The sequence below is a fragment of the Tasmannia lanceolata genome, unplaced genomic scaffold (assembly GCF_043159265.1).
Source record: "Tasmannia lanceolata isolate RefF3 unplaced genomic scaffold, GAP_Taslan_0.1 ptg000002l, whole genome shotgun sequence".
NCBI classification, from domain to species: domain Eukaryota; kingdom Viridiplantae; phylum Streptophyta; class Magnoliopsida; order Canellales; family Winteraceae; genus Tasmannia; species Tasmannia lanceolata.
In genome coordinates, this window is record NW_027518679.1 from 32,424,207 (window position 1) to 32,441,449 (window position 17,243).

A 17,243-nucleotide genomic window follows, 5' to 3' on the forward strand; every position below is an offset into this window, starting at 1 on the left:
CTTTCATTCTCTTATGTTTTCATCATATCCAGTAGTCTGAGACTCTGAGCATTGGAATGTTATAGATGATTTGAGTTTGGGTTTCCAAATATTAGGGACGGTTATTTTTAGATTGTTTATAATTTTACATGAAAGAAGAAACCATTGTTCTTGCCATATATATTCTCTTAGGCTCTGTTCACTTCTTTTCCCCGGAAAGGAAAGGAAAGGATTTCATTTTCCTTTCCTTTCTAGGTGACATGGCAGAAGGGAAAGGAATGAAGAGGAAAAGGCTTCATTTTCCATAGAAAGCATCTTTCCGATATATTTAATCGGAAAGCAAATCTCAAGTAACAAGGGAAAAGTCAATTTCCACGTCATTTTTAGCCTTTAAATAAGAAATTCCACATCTGATAATAGTTTCCCCTGGAAAAGAAGTGAACATGGATCTGTCTTGTCAAGGTCTTGTCGGGAAAAAAAAGAGCTATTTTCCAGGAAAAACAGCACCAGGGAAAAGAAGTGAACAGAGCCTTAGTGACTTCTCTTCAATTAATGATTGTGTGTACACATCGGAGAGAGATGGTTATCCTAGGTTTTGTTGTGCAAGCAAGAAGAGACATGTTTCTTCTTGGCTTTCCTGAGAGAGAGAGAGAGAGAGAGAGAGAGAGAGAGAGAGAGAGAGAGAGAGAGAGAGAGAGAGAGAGAGAGAGAGAGAGAGAGAGAGAGAGAGAGAGAGAGAGAGAGAGAGAGAGAGAGAGAGAGAGAGAGAGAGATTTTAGCTTTATGATACGTAGTGATTTTTAGGCCATCTTTGCTTGGTTTCTTCCTCATTGTATATGTGTGAGAGAGAGAGAGGTTTCTTCCTTAATGACAGAGAGGGAGAGATTAGGGGTGTAGATTTTAGTTTTATGATACCAATAGTGATATTAAGGCTATATTTGACAACTATGAATTTTTTCCCACCGTACATTATTTTATGAAAGTGGTGACGGGGGTGGGAAGGGTGGGAGGAGGTGAGACTTAAGAGGGCATGAGTGAAGAGAGGGTGAGAAGTGTCTAAAAACTAAAAACTACGGAAAGTCTAGGCAATTTCGCCAATTGGAGGCCCCTTTTTTCAAGAAAGTAGAAGCCAGCTCATAGCTGAATTTGTCTTATTTAGTTAGGCTATGTTCGTTTTGGATTTTGAGAATTGATTTTTATTCCAAAACTGATTATTGGACTCAAAATTGCGTTTGATTTTGTATAAAATAATCAGTTTTGGATCAAAAATAAATTCTCAAACGGGAGATGATTTTTCACCCCCACTGTAGGACTATGCACACCCCTCTAAAGTGAATTGTAGGCAGACTTTGGCGCTTTTTGACGTTAAATCACATTAAAAGGGGGGTGTTAAACCTGGGGAGTGTGAAAAATCATGTCCCTTCTCAAAATCCAAAATGAACAAGGCCTTAATTCATATGAGGTGACACTTCTCTCCCAAAAAAGAGGGGTTGCAAAATTGCTTAGGTACTCCATTAAAGGATGCATTTTTTTAAATCTTGATCAAAGGGTTAGGATTATCCGTTGAGCGTGGGACCAAGGGCAACAGGCCGGGATTGTGATGGCCAGTAAGGTTTATGGACCCAATCATTGTACATCTGATGATGGGTCCAAGTGGTGAATGGCGTTCGAAAAGAATATTTCATTTTTTGTTAAAAAAGTAAGAGAATTAATAGAAGAAGGCATCAATGGAATCAAGAAAAATTAATAAAAGGAATATATAGGTATTATTCTTCTTCATCTTCATCTTCTTCTTCACCTCTTCAGAATCATTCAAATCCGAGTCTCTTTAGTGGTAGAGTTCTTGAGGGGCTGTTTTGATCTAGGGGGAGACTAGGGGTGTAAACGAGCCGAGCCGAGCCGAGCCGAGCTTGGCCAGGCTCGGCTCGGCTCATTAAGCTCACAAGTGAGGCTCGGTTCGAGCTCGGCTCGGCTCGGCCAGGCTCGCGAGCCTTACCGAGCTTGGGTTATATTATGTTCACACCCCACATCTTCCCTGGACAGCCCTACTAGTGTAATTTGACTACTTTTTTTTTACACTATGGGGGTGGTCCTAGTAACAAATGGGGTTCCAAAAATGAAGTGACATATTTTGCCCCCCCCCCCCCCCTTCACTCCATGGACAACCCTTTTAATGTATATATTAATATAATATATATATATATATATATATATATATATATATTTAAATATATTAAATATATTAAATTCTTAACGAGCTTTAACGAGCCGAGCCGAGCCTGGCCTAACTCGGGCTCGGCTCGGCTCGGCTCGTTAAGGATTCGAGCCGAGCTTTTTTCGAGCCGAGCTCGAGTGAGCCTCCGAGCCCGAGCCAAAATTGACACCCTTAGGGGAGACGTTTGTATCTTGGGAAAAAGAAAATTATGAATGAAAAATAACAATTTTTATAGAAAAATAATAATCATCCCAAATTATGGCTTCTATGGAATTCTTTACCTTCAGCACAATCATGTTTTGATATTTGCACTAACGCATTTTGTCTTTTATTATTTAAAGAGCTGTCAAAGGTTATTACGGTTCCCAAAAAGCTCTCACAGGCCAACTAAAAAAGAAAAGACAAGCTGAGTTTGTGCAATTATTAAAGCATGGTTGTGCCGATATCATTTCCCTAATTATATCATTTATAAAACTATTATAACCATTATTTGCAAACGATCATATTTAAGTTTCACCGTTTTTTAGAGATATCCAAAGTGGCCCTATAACAAATTTAGGCTAATTTATCTCTAAATTTAGCAAGAGCCATCAAACTGTATTTCTCTTTTTTTCCCCTCCAAACTAATACAATCCACAAGCTATATACAATCCACAAGCTAGTAAGCAAACAGAAAATTACAATCAAACTCCGTTCCGTAAAGTGGGCGTAAAAACAAATTTTACGCCCATTTTTACACTAAAAATGAGCATAAAATTTGTTTTACTGCCATTTTTCGCGAAAGAAACAGAGCCTATAGAAAACTTAACAATGATAAAGAGTCAACTGAAGTCTAAGATGCAGAAGGGTGGATAGAAAACATGAAACGGGCTGGTTAAACCACTGTGGAAACACTACCCATTCGGGTCCTTAACACGGGTTTCGTAGAATTTGGCGATGAAATCCGAAGCTTTCTTGTCTATGTCCTGTTCCCCGTCATAGTAAGCCATGTAGTCGTCCTGAGGACGAATCCTCAGAGCGTTGCCCTTCTCAGTTTGTCCTGCCTCTTCCTTGCGACGTGAGCTCTTGGGGAACTTGAACATGTTGAGCATGGAAAACAAAGACTTCTCAACCGTGGAGGAAGAAGACTTCCTCTCTCTTTTACCACCTTTCATCCCTTGCATGGCTATCTCTCCCTACTTGTAAGTATGTGTTCTCACAGCTAAAATACAACCTCAACAACTATAAGGTGTTCATTTTGTGTTTTTAAGGACAATGGGTGCTCTTTGTTTATATAGCAAGATAAGCCCCCCCCCCCCCCTTGTGCATCTCACAAGATGAGGAACCTCCCTCTAGACCATTCAGATCAATTTGCGTGAGCTAGATTTATTGAAGTGGAGCCCAGTCAAAGAATGATGCTATGGTCAGACAAAGAAAATTAACATCATGATTGGTGGCCTTCCCTTTTGAAAATTGACCCAAATAACCTTCTTTTCCAAACTTACTTTCCTGGTCTTTGATGTCACTTTCATTTGTCTCAATATAATAACACACCCCATCTTTCCAAAACACCATTGGAGTGATTCCTTTGCTGGTTCATGTGCTTATCTTTCCTTCACATGTAAGGAAGCTATGTAAAGGGACCAAAAGAACCTTCCATGCTACACTGTAACAATGCTAAAAGAGACATTGGTTTTGTGTAGAAGGCTTGCATTCTGAGCTCTGGACATTTCAGCCAACATGCATCTCTTGAAACTTTACTTTCTTTGCTCCTTGACCATATTATATTCCCAAAATATCCCTAATCCCATAGGTCCTACAGCCAACATGTATGTTAAATCGAGACTGCTGGTCTTGGGCCCATCGCTAACAGATATCCCATCTCTAAGATGGGTTATAAAAATCAACAGTTTAGCTGTTTCTAGGTAGGGGTGGCAAAATTGGCCGAACCGAACCGGAACGGAGCCTAAACCGAACCGAAAATTCGGTTTCAGTTTGGTTAAACCAAACCGATTCAAATTTCGGTTTGGTTCGGTTTGATCGGTTTGGGGATCAAACCGAACCGAAACCGAATATTTCCAATTATTATGAGTAAGGGGTGGCAAAATTGGCGGAACCGAACCGAAACCGAACCGAAAATTCAGTTTTGGTTCGGTTTTGGTTTGGTAAAACCAAACCGATTCAAATTTCGGTTCGGTTCGGTTTGGGGGTCGAACCGAACCATTGCCACCCCTATTTCTAGGTAAAACCCTAAACATGGCGTTTTCGGATCAAAGTCCTAGGATCATCCAATCAAGGTGTTCTCATCAATGGGATTTTCTCGCATTTATGATTGGCGTTTGGATCAACGGATCAGCTCTGATCACATAAATAAGGCAGAAGTGGGGCCCAATAGTATTTTTTTAAGAAGGAGGGTACAATTTTCTTTCTCTTTAGCATTTTTCATCACATAGAATACCGTGTTGATTTGACAAACATGATTAGTGAACTTTTTTATTTCAAATTCGGATGGTTACTTCGTGTCCAACAATCTTCGTCCTAATGAAGGAAAGCATTCTTTACATCAAATCTATAACTAACTTTCCCGCTTTTGGTCTAAGAAAGATAGATGGCTACGCAGGATCACTATGAAAACAGCTTACAGGTTCAAACAGAGCTCCGGAGTTTAAAAAGAAATGATCAAAATCAGAGGCCCATTGGTTGAAAGTTGGAAAAAAAAAATACTGTTAGAGCTTCAATTACAACCTTCTCTTCTTTGAATCTCTGATGGGTCTGTTACAGCTCTTGGGAAATAGTAACAGCAATTGGAAGAAATTTAAAAAAGGGGGAGTGCATCTTATAAAACAAGGGGTGTAAATATTACTCCTTTCCTAGATACATTTCCACACCAAGATGAGTGAGAACTAGTCACACAGTGGGATCATAAATAATTCTTTATGATGAGGTTATCTGTATTCATAAGGTATCAGAACAAATATTGCCATTTTATTGCTCTTCTAAAGTATACCAAATTGGTAAAAGAGAATAGTAAGGAAATATAAAAAGAGGCTGAGAATTCTAAGAACAATTACCACAATATGGAAGGTAAAAAACAAAAAGTTCCGATCCCTTGAGGTGGAGCAATTCATCTGTTCAGTCACCATTGCCGACCAAAACCTGCGAGATTTAAACTCCATAAAACCCAAAAGGAATTTTTCCACTGGCAACCTCTTGAATGCAAATCAGGAGGCTCCTGGTGAGGGGAAAATGCCTAGATCCTGTTATCAACAATTAGCTTGGTTCTGGGGGTACTAATTTTAGGCTCCGCATCCACTCGCAGAAACTAAGATCGTCAAAATGAATGAAACTGCTTTTTAGCCTGGCCCTCTGTTCTGTAGTTAATGACCGCAGTTGAGGGAACCTTGCCTCCTGCAATAAAGAACCATGCATTTAATTTGTTCTAAATCTAAATCAACTTAAATCATTTCTAGTCAATCTTTAAGTTCTGTTTTATTATTGTCTCAGTATGTTGGTTCTGTTTTGTATTATTAAAATCTCAAATATTTCAGCCTTAGTGAGTTTTGATTGGGAATTATAAAACCGCATTGACCGCAACTGAAACCAGTCACATAGGGTAACAATATGCTGTATGAAAACCCCTTAAACATGAAAGGAAGAATAACTCCATACCTGCTCATACGGAGGATCTTTGTGCCCAGGTATTAGCCGAGAAACAAAGTATCGAGCTTGAGAGCTTCCCTCCTGCAGAAGCATGAAAGCTCATCAGAAAACAATATTTTTCTCATGCTGCTAATACATGAAACAGATAAATAACAACAACAATATACGGAAAAGGTCAGGAGTCTGCGCAGACTGTAAGTCCCATTCACATTGGTGGGAAGAATGAGACCCCATGAAATGGGCTCCATGGCTTGAATCTGAAAAAATGGGCAGTCTGGTTTGGATGAATGAGAAATCCCTCAAGCCACCGATGTGGTTATCTTGCACCCGAACATACAACATGCTTAATATGGTGGTCCAAGGATCTTGAAGCAGATGATTTAAACATGCTTGCTGTTCAGAGCATATCTACATCTACTGGAATGACTGAAATGAGAGAGATGGGCAACAAAAGAAAAAACAGTGATAGATATTCAGTTCGGGAAGATAAGTTTTGTAATCAACCAGAAGGCAGTTTTGCCGGATATACTTCCCAAACCACCCCAAATGTCTTGCCCTTACGTTTCAGAGAGCAAATGTGATGTGAATCCATGAAAAGCGAGAGAGAGAGAGAGAGAGAGAGAGAGAGAGAGAGAGAGAGACCGAGAAGAAGATCAAGAAAATGATCAAGATCAAGAAAATAACAGCATCAAGAAAATGATCAAGATTATGATCAAGAAAAAGGGGAGATACGGGTAGAAAGCAGAGTGGTTTATGAATCCACCCGAGGGGGAAGGAGGGTGTATGAAAAGGATATAAGAAGGGAGAAGAATATGGAAGAAACAAGACCAGTCGAAATATGAAATAGGAAAGGGGAAAAAGAGGAACTAGATAGAAGAAAGAGAATAGGAGAAAGGAGAAAGGAGAGAGTTGAGAAAGATGAGTTTAGGAACAGAAAACTGACCTAGTATAAAGCATTACACTCCAAACGGCCTCTCATTCACACAAGAGAGAAAAAAAAAACTTCAAATCTTTATTCATTAGCACCCAAGAAAAGTGACATGAGCTGGCGGATCTATTCATTTTGTATTTAAAACTCAATTCCAAAACCAAATACAAAATATGAGGTATCCAAACAGGCCCTAAGTGATTTTGATGGGAAAAGACCGTGGCACCCTCCTATAACTTAAGGGACTTAAAAATACCTAAAAGACACTTCAAAATTAGAAGATGAGCCTTAGGATGATTTCCGTCAAAATGTCTCGCCCCTCCAACTCATTAACGGTGATTCACCGTATTCAGAGATATCTAAAGGTTGCACTAAGTAGAGGAATTATCTTTAAGAAGAATGACCACTTGGGAATGGAAAACTTTTCTAACGCAAATTAGGCAAGATCACTTTCGACAAAATCATGATCGCTGGAAATTGTACCTTTGTTTGAAGGAAACTTGTTAATTGGAGCAAGAAGCAAAATGCGGTTGCTTATTTTAGTGCAAAGACAGTGGTGTGTGATAGCTTACACTTCATGTGAGTTGACTCAATTAAAGACTAAAGAAAGAGACAGGCTTTATGGTTGACAAGTCAATGACGATATTACATGATAACCAAACAGCTACTTACATTATTAGTAATCTTATATTCCATGAGAGCCAAGCACATTGTAAGCAGATTGTCATTTTGTTCTTAAAATGTTACAAACTAACTAACATGTATTCCATGTGTGAGGTCTAAAATCTAAACATCAATTGACATACATTTTAACGAATCGTAAATTTGTCCAAGGTTGTGGCATGGACAATATCTATGCTTCCAACTTGAGGGGGAGTGTTAAGAAATAGGGTATAGTGTAACCAGTTTATGCGTAAATATAAATTATGATGGACTGGCATTTAGCAGTATATAATTGTAAATTTATTTCATCCGGTATATATATTACGTTATGGAAATCATAGGATTGAACCTCAGACCCCGTGAATTCTTTTTTTTTTCTTTGAATGGTAAAGACCCTGTGAATTCTCTCTTTTCCTTTAATTCGTTCATCTTTCTTCTTTCCCTCTCCTCTTCAATTCCTTCTACTCCACCTCTTGGCTGGTTTTCTACAAGACTATTCTTCGTTCTTTTTCTTTAATAATTCTTACTAACACATTTCACTATTGGTCAATGTGTCCTTGCAGTCATATCATATTTAGCGTAAATCGGTCAGCTACTAATCTTTCTATGTATCTAGTGCGTGTCATTTGCTTTGAGTTTCTGAAAATTTTCAAAGTCTCCTTAGTGACAGGCAGTGTTATAAATTTCTCCAAAAGCTTAAGCTATTGGAGAAAGGCGTTGTTTATCTTTTATACTTTAACACTCCTCCGCACGTGTGGCCCACTTGGCAAACACGTGGCACATGTGGTCCCACTTTGGGCTGACCATCGCATGTGGATTTTTGCTATCCGAGAGTTTTGAACTCAAGACCTTTGGCTCTGATACCATGTTAACCTGCCAACTTCTCCAAAAGCTTAAGCTATTGGAGAAAGGCGTCATTTATCTTTTATACTTAAACATTTTTAAGCTGAAGCGTTAGAAATTGTAATAAACCGTTCTTAAACTCTCTAGGTGACATAATAAAATGGCATTCTCAAGAAAATGGCATTCTACAGATTTGGCCAAATCAACTTCCCTCTCTAAAATGGCATGCTCAAGAAAAGCATCATTAACCTTAAGCAAACATCTCAAGGAACAGGAACAATTGAACCTCAGCCGCACCCACAAAGTGAATAAATTCAGATCAGTGTGAAAACTTATCGCAAAACTCAAGCCCTTAAAAGGTGAAATGGACACATTTTCACAATAAATAACAGTCAGAAAAAGAAACTGGCAATGAGTAGAAGAAGACGTACTTTGAATGCAAGGATACGAGGAGCAGGAAATCGCTCTTCAGTGAGTTCCTCTGCCAATGTTCTGCAAGCTGCTAATGCAGACGCACTTTTCCCTTCCTGAGAAGCAAGTTCAGCACCCTACAACAATAAATAAAAAACGAGTATGCTGGGATCATGGTTTTAAATTTCGGTCGAATTTTGGTAGGGACCGAAGTTTTGAAATTTTGGATTTCAGCTTAAATTTCGGCCGAAATTTGGTCATTTCAGCAGAAATTTTAAAATTTTGGCCAAAATGACAAAGCCGAAACCGAAATTTCAATCCTTGGCCGGGAAGCCATGAAAAGATGGATGCATAAATTTAACAATGAAGGGAAGAAGGGCTGAAAGCAAGTTTTTTCTGCAACAGAATAATAAGGGGCAAATGTTTGACCAAACAAATAGCACCAAAACCCAGCATTTGCACAGAACTTGTTTAACTTGCATCAAACAACATGACTATAGCAAGCATATTTACTCACTTTAACCAATACAGGCAATGGCCCAAGGTGAAATGCTAATTAAAAAGAATTGCATGAGAATAACTTTGTTCATTTAGGTTTCCTTAGTCAACCATTATTAACTTGGACTCGCTTCTGCAGATTCTCATTAATCCGATTCTGCCCATTTAGTCGGGCGAGAATCAGAAGCCTTGCCGAACATGCCCATAGTGATAGAAATTGTCTACGGGTTGGGCAATAAAAAATAAAACCTAACACATGGACTTCAATTGTAAACGTGACCTAAATAGTGATTGCACTTGAAACTGAATATCACCTGGAAAAATGGGAAGAATATTTCTAAGTCATTGAAAGAATCTGCCCAAACCCCGAGGATATGTTAAATCTTTTGACTACTCGACATATTGTTGAAGGAAGTCAAGAAAAAGGACAAATCAAGCTTTGGTTGTAAACCCATCATTGAGGAAATTCGAGAAAGAGAAATCACCAAGGAGATCTAAGGGGGTTGAGTGACTATGAGGGCTTGATTCATAGGAAGTTAGCCCAATCAAGGTTTTAAATTTAGGTCGTTTTGTGTCGATTTCATTGGAAATTTAAAACCATGGATAGAGAAGAAGCCCAAAGTAGGAGCTAGGCAACTCCATCATGTTGCAGCCAATAAAATTAGCAAATCTGTCCAACGCCGCATCCTTGTCTGGAACCCAATCAGCGCAGACTTGGAAAAATAATCGTTGGCTACCGATTGCTATCAACTAGCTAAAGAACATTTCTAGCCTACATGGCATTTCTCTAGCAAGTTTAAGGAGGTGGAGCTTATCTCCTTCAAATTTGTAGAGTGCATTTATTTCCAGATTCGTCGTGAGGCAACTGTTAAGGCTGATACTTCTAACAAATTTTGGGGTCACGTGCAAGGTTTTAAATTCCAATTTTGATTGCCACGAAAATATAAAGGTTTTGGTTTCAGTTGGAAATTCTGGTGGAAATCCTGCAAAATCACAGAAAAGTATGGAAACATATGCATATGGCAGAATTTTAAGATGAAACTGCAGGAAATACTTGAATAATCATAAATACACACTTAGAAGTCATCATATAAGCAAGACAACCATCCATAATGGTTTAACAACATCAAACACCGAGCAACATGTGTGGTCGCGCATGTCTGATAATTTAGCACAAACGAAGAATTTGCAGTTCCCGACCTTAATGGTTGGCCATGCCTCCAACGCGATACAAAATAGATATTGATGAGGAGAGAAGGAAGCCGATGAACAGGAGAATTTGTCCACAATATGTTCATTCACTGTAGCCTGACCAGCTATGTGTGGGGTAAAATCCTAACCAGGTTTGGTATGACATGGGTTTCCCATCCAGACTACCCAAGCTATTGGAGAGTTGGCCCCAGGTTCCTTGGCAAAAGAAAGGCAAAATCTACTGGAATGTGAACGTAATAATATTGCTAGCAACAAGTTGGGTATTAAAAAAAACCTCTAGGCATTCTACTACATTTGACTATTGACTTTAGTCTAAAAGAAAAAATCGGCCCATAGCATTGCGTCATATGCTACATGAAAATATGATGAAACGCCCCATTATGGATATTGAATAAAGAAGTGGCTATTGACAGTGTATACATGCTAAATAAATGAGCATTTAAATGTCTGCGCCAAGAAAATGACGATCTGAACGGAAAAGTATCAAATGAGTGGTGTTCCTGTGGAGAGGATCCTTCGAGGAGCCCATTCAGGAAGGATATTTTCTTTTTCTTTTTTTGAAAATTGTGTTTGGCACTGATCATTGCAGTCATGGTTATCTCTTTTGCTTAATAAATTTTTCATCATTCAGAAAAACAGCATCACACGAAAAACAGAAACCAGAAAATCAGGAAAAAAAACTGTAATGAGATAACAGAATATGGTAAACTAATCTAGCTGTGATTGAGGCTCGAAATGACATACCAACCAAATGAAGACATCTGTCCCATGGTCAAGTACAACTGCCACATCAGACTGCATCGCAAGGTCATATGCTGGCAATTCCTCAAAAGTGCCCCCTTCGCGGTGCATTAGGCAACGAGGAGCCACAATGCGAAGTGACAATTCAAAGGAAGCATTTAAGAACAAACTCCTCAAGACGGATCTTTCATCTTCATGACCAATAATACTTCCTAAAAGTGGACCCCTTCTAAGATGGAATAAGTTCTCTGGAAAAGATGAGAGCTCCTTGGGGAACCGATAAAGCTTTGACTTTGGTAGCTGGGACCCGAATTTCAAAGCTATATCCTTGACTCTTTCATCTACAATTAGTCTCATATCAATTGCATCTGAAGAAGTTTTGGCTTGCAAGATTGTCCTTTTAGCAATAAGAACTGCAGCCACCTCATGCTGAATGCTCTCAAGATAGGCCGAAATGCTATCAACTGTCGGCAACCTAACAGTAATAACTCTAGTGATGTCGGCATGATAGACATTTGAATACCAAATTGCAAACTGGAAGAAAACATGGTCATTCTTAATATCGCCTTTCGTTTCCATGGACAACGAAAAACTTTGAGTTTCCTCAACACTTAGCATTTGAATGCAAGTAGCAGAGTCATTTTTAAAAGTTTCATGGGCATCTGAAGGTGCCTCTTCACCCGGCCCTATGACTCGGGTTATGAGAATATCATCAGAACAACGTATCTCAAATAACCCATGAGAACCCGCCGCCCTCCTGGATGCTCTCTGCAAGTTCACGCCAAAAGCCTCCCCAAAATCATCATGCAGAACCAGCACACCACCAGAGGCTTTCGCAAGTGGCTGCAGTACTGGAACCCTAACTGGGCATGTTCCGGCACATAAAATATCAACCACTATGTCGTGCCGATGAGCTTCCCGACCCAGATATTCCATCCACTTGACGGCCGTTTTCTCCATATATGGATAGTTAGGATGATTAAACGAATGAGGAACTGCTCCAGGACCATATGTATTTGGACCACCAGCACATACCAAGATTCTACAATTTCCTCCTGACCTTTTAACTACCCCATGAGATATTTCTGCAGACGGCCCTTGAATTATGGCTAGGGCAACCTCCACTGCCGTACCAACGCACCGGTCCCTTGATGCTTCTGGCAAATTCAGTTTGTAGGGTCTCATTGATGAGAAAATAGAGTGAGCTACGGGGAGCGATGCGTGAATAGATGACAAGTAAATGCCAGTCCCATAAATCAGCGATTTTACTGACTCCTGAGTTGGTGATTTGCTACCTGGAAGAACATCGGCCGATGACATTGATCCCTCCGAAAAATCATAAACTGACACCGTTCGACCATACGATATGATTCCGATTCTGGCACTTGGGGGAAGAGAATCCACAAAAGCGTGTAAGGAGCTTTGCAAATGCTGAAGGTGAGCCTCATCTAAGCATTCGTCTATGACAAGAAATATGGGTGCAGACATTCTTGAATCGGATACCGGAATAAACCCAGGTCGTTTGTTCCCAGTTTGAATGTAATCAACCATTGGGGATGAGAGCTCTGGCAGGTTACGAAGTTCATCCCTGCTAGCCGCTATGTATTCGCCTTTGCTTTCATTTAGTTTTTTGCAAATCACACATTGCCATTTTCCCGAGCCAATAACAATGTGGCAATAAAGATTTGCAATCGCTCCACAATTCTGGCAGCGATATGGGTCACGGTGTACTATTTGGGGACCCTGTGCAATCTCCCTACCAGGAGAGACCAATGCACCAAATCCCAAACTTGAGACCTTTGCTAGTTTTTTCTGTTTTAGGACCTGTTTATTGAAATGAACATAAAAACATAAGTTACTGAGGTTAATAAACTACAAAAAAAATTAAAGACACACCCAACAAAAAAATATTGTAGAGATACTACTTTGTAAAAGGATCAAAATTTTAAAAAAATATACAGCACATAAATAAAAAGGACCTTCATATGGTTTTCATTGATTTGGAGAAAGCGTATGATAAGATTCCCAGGAGTGTTAGGTCCTTGAAAGGAAAAAAGTGCCTACTAAATATGTTGATGTGATTAAGGATATGTACGATGGAGCAATAACTAGTGTTAGAACCACGGATGGCACGTCTAGTGAGTTTCCAATTACAATAGGACTGCACCAAGGATCAGCTCTAAGCCCTTATCTTTTTACGCTAGTTATGGATGAGCTTACGGAGGGTATCCGGGATGAGGTGCCGTGGTGCATGTTATTTGCAGATGATATTGTATTAATCGACGAAACCAAAGCAGGAGTAAATGCTAAATTAGAGTAATGGAGAACTACTTTGGAATCTAAAGGTATTAGACTGAGTAGGACTAAGACAGAATATATGGAATGCAACTTTAGTAATGTAAGGAGGCGGGACGAGGACGTAGTAAATATGAGTGGGCAGGACGTACCTAAGAGATATATTTCGATATCTTGGTTCAATTCTACACAAGGAAGGAGAGATTGAAGAGGATGTTAACCATAGAATAAGAGCAGGTTGGTTGAAGTGGAAGCTTGCCTTAGGAGTTCTGTGCGACCGTAAAATCCCTACCAAGTTGAAGGGAAAGTTTTATAAGACAACTGTGAGGCCAGCCATGCTGTACGGCTCAGAATGTTGGGCCACCAAAAAGCAGCATGTGCATAAGATGAGTGTAGCGGAGATGCGAATGCTTAGATGGAGGTGCGGCCACACAAGGTTAGATAGAATTAAAAATGAAGACATTCGTAAAAAGGTGGGGGTGGCTCCAATCGAGGAGAAGATGAGAGAGCACCACTTAAGATGGTTTGGACATATCCAACGTAGGCCTTTGGATGCTCCGGTGAGAAGAGGTGACTCGTGCCAAATTGAGGGAGTAAAAAGAGGTAGGGTAGACCGAAAATAACATGGGTAGAAACAGTGAAGAAAGACTTGATAGCTAGGAACATAACAGAGAACATAACCTTGGATAGGATAGAATGGAAGAAAATGATCCGCATAGAAAATGATCCGCATAGAAGAACCCAACTAGAACCAAGATTAGAGCCAGTAGATCCCTTTTACCTTCTTTATGAATTTTTTTTCTAAATGATTCATTTAGCCGACCCCAACTAGCTTGGGACAAAGGCTTTGTTGAGTTGAGTTGAGTTGAGTTGAGCATACAGTACATATATCCAGAAGGCTCTTTCAATCTTGACCTCTAACTGGACCCAAAAAGATGGTAAACATTTACATCATCTATATCTATATACATATACATATATAAATGGAAATGACATTTCCACGCACTTTTGTCTCTCATTTCCCCCCAAATGAAGAAAAATTGAAACAAGTGGTTGAAATGCAGCCGTTTTTAGGAAAAAGACGAACAAGAAGGGGTAGAAATGCTGAAAAGGGAGGGGAAATATCATTTCCTGTCCATGTGTAAATAAATATATATACATACATAATTACATATTAGGGATTTGCTAGCGTCCATCGCAAAAGGCATTTCGCAGAACGTCTGTTGCATGCCAGACCAGCCACACAGGCTCACTTTTCAGCAGCTTTTGTCATCATTCACGAGGTGGCTGGTCTGACATGCAACAGACCATCTGCAAAATGCCTTTTGCGATGGACGCTAGCAAATCCCTGCATATTATATACATGCATACATATTATACACACATATATACACTAATACACATTGAATTCCCAATAGTAGATAAACATTGCATGATTTAAATGTAAAAGGTTGCAAAACATAATTAAAATCCAAAAAACTTATCACAAACTACAACCATAACGACAAGATTATAAAGACAAGTACCTTGTGAGAAGAGAAAAGCACATAAGGTGTTGCCCCATCAAGTGTTGACTCATCCATGCCGGCCACAGGTGACTGCAAGTCACCGTATCCATTCGAATAATGTGCAGGAGAAGACGCGGGCAAAGATGAACCCAAGGGAAAAGTAACTACCTGGGAAGAGGCAGGAGAGGCCTGAAAAGGCATGGCTGCTGGTCGGAGCGGTGCAGAGAAAATGGGTGGACTAGGAGGGATACTAAATTGGGGAATAGGATTTCCAGTTTTGATTCCAATTCCATTAGACGATGATAACGAAATCGGGCTTTGCAATGAATTGGAAGGAAGCTGGTCTAGTTGGGATCTTTGAGGGGGAAATCTGGTTGAAACTGGAGAACTAAAGGCAGGGGGAGTAGGTCTTTTCTCAGGATGAGGTGTTGATGTGATTGAGGGAGAAACAGTAACAGTGTAAGGAGGTGGTGGAGGCGGAGTACCCATTGATTATCAAATTGCTACCAAGAAATTAATTGAATAACCAAGAACTTTAAACCAGTGTTTCAATATTCGGGTGAGGGTCAAAACACGGTCAAAGAAAATCCTTGTTGACTAGTGTTTCAAAACGCGGTCAAAGAAAATCCTAGTCGACTCGGCACGACGCGGTCGAGTACTGGGTTGACGCGGTCATAACTCAAGAGAGTCAAAGGAGTTTTTATGGACTTTGACACTGCTTAGTACTTGGTTGACGCGGTCATAACTCGGGAGAGTCAAAACGATATTTTATGGACTTTGTAGGACAAAACGTGGATTGCGGCTCAGGTACAAGGGAGTCGACTCAGGGGAGTCCACGATGATGCGGGGGGGTTTCGAAACTATGCTTTAAACCCTTTCTAAAAAAAATACAGTATTTGTACTGAAAACCTGCTTTCAGAATTTAGGCTAAACCCTTGGGATTCCAACTGCCAAGAAATTTATCAAAAACCCTAGAATTTAAACAGTGGATCATTTCTATGTGCCCTAATTTAGGCAAATGTGTATAAGGGTGGTTTTAAGCCAGCCCTTTGAAGTAGCAGAGAATTTAAAAAGGAGTATTAACCATTCATCCTAAGATAACTGCTAAGAAATCAATCTAAAAGCCCACAACCTAAAACCCTAAAATTCTCTTCACAATCCAAAACCCTAAAATAAGAGCAAACTAACCTTCCCAGCTCAAACTAAAAACAAAACATAAGCAGATTCTGACCTAAAACTACTCAATTTAAACGAATTGTAACGGATCGAACCCTAACTCAGAGAAACGGAATTAGGGTTTTGGGTCGAAAATTCATAATAATAAAATTCGATCTAGGGTTTTGCAGAGCCTGATCAGAGCTTATTTTAATGAATATTGAATTAAATTCAACGGAAGAATTGAAGAAATTGAATAGAAAATTTAATGAAATCGCGTACCTGGTAAGGAGATTTGAGAGAAAAACAATAAGAAAAAGAGAACAAAAATTCTAAGATTAAAATATTGAAGAAACCTTTCTGTGGGCAAAGTCCCTTTTTTTTATTCTAATTTATATCAATTATACGTTGGAATCAATGCAAAAATAACGAGATTTTGTAAAAGACTGATGATATTGGCACTACCTTGTTTTGATAATTGCACGAACTCAGCTTGTCTTTTGTTTTAAAACTGGCTTCTGAGGGCTTTTGGGAACTGTAATAATCTTTGACAACTGTTTTAATAATAAAAGACTAGATGAGTTAGTGCAATTATCAAAACATGGTAGTGCCAACATCAGTTTCCTATGTAAAAATAAGTGAAATACGATCCCTAACCACTAAATATAAGAATATATGACATTTCATAGTTATAGAGAAATTTACATGTATAAGATATTCAATATCTAGAAAGATATTTTCATTTATATGGTATTTAATAGTTGGGGTAAAAAAATTTCTAATTCCAACAAGAAGTGCTTTACTCAAGATTACAGGCAGTATAGAACTGTTTTATATTAGTTTCGAGCCCCGCCGAGATTATTTTTTGAAAAAGATGACTATATTCAGAGAAAAATGAGATGACAGATTCACATCAATGGGGAGAGTGAACTCGGAGTATAAAGAGTCCCTCAATGCTCCGGATTTAGCCAGCCGATCTGCTAGATCATTGGCACTCCTAGACTCTCCTAGGAACATGAACGAAAGAAAGGAAATTATCGTTGATCATAGAACTAATCTCATCCAAAAACATATCTTAATCTCCATGGACCAATTGGCTCATGCCTTGAACACAAGATATGGCATTTGAAGAATCCCCTTTTGCGAAGTCCCATCT

At 39.3% G+C, this 17,243-nt stretch overlaps 1 protein-coding gene across 1 annotated transcript; it reads right to left on the reverse strand.

The window, feature by feature from the left end:
- Positions 1-5,136: 5,136 nt before the first annotated feature.
- LOC143870017 (protein transport protein SEC23 A-like) lies at positions 5,137-16,466 on the reverse strand. The gene is made up of 5 exons (XM_077376540.1): positions 14,951-16,466; positions 11,133-12,953; positions 8,699-8,815; positions 5,843-5,914; positions 5,137-5,581 (listed from the first exon to the last, which is right to left on the reverse strand). The coding sequence occupies exons 1-5, from the start codon at positions 15,419-15,421 to the stop codon at positions 5,444-5,446; spliced, it is 2,619 nt and encodes an 872-aa protein (XP_077232655.1). The 5' UTR covers positions 15,422-16,466; the 3' UTR covers positions 5,137-5,443.
- Between the last annotated feature and the right edge of the window lie 777 nt (positions 16,467-17,243).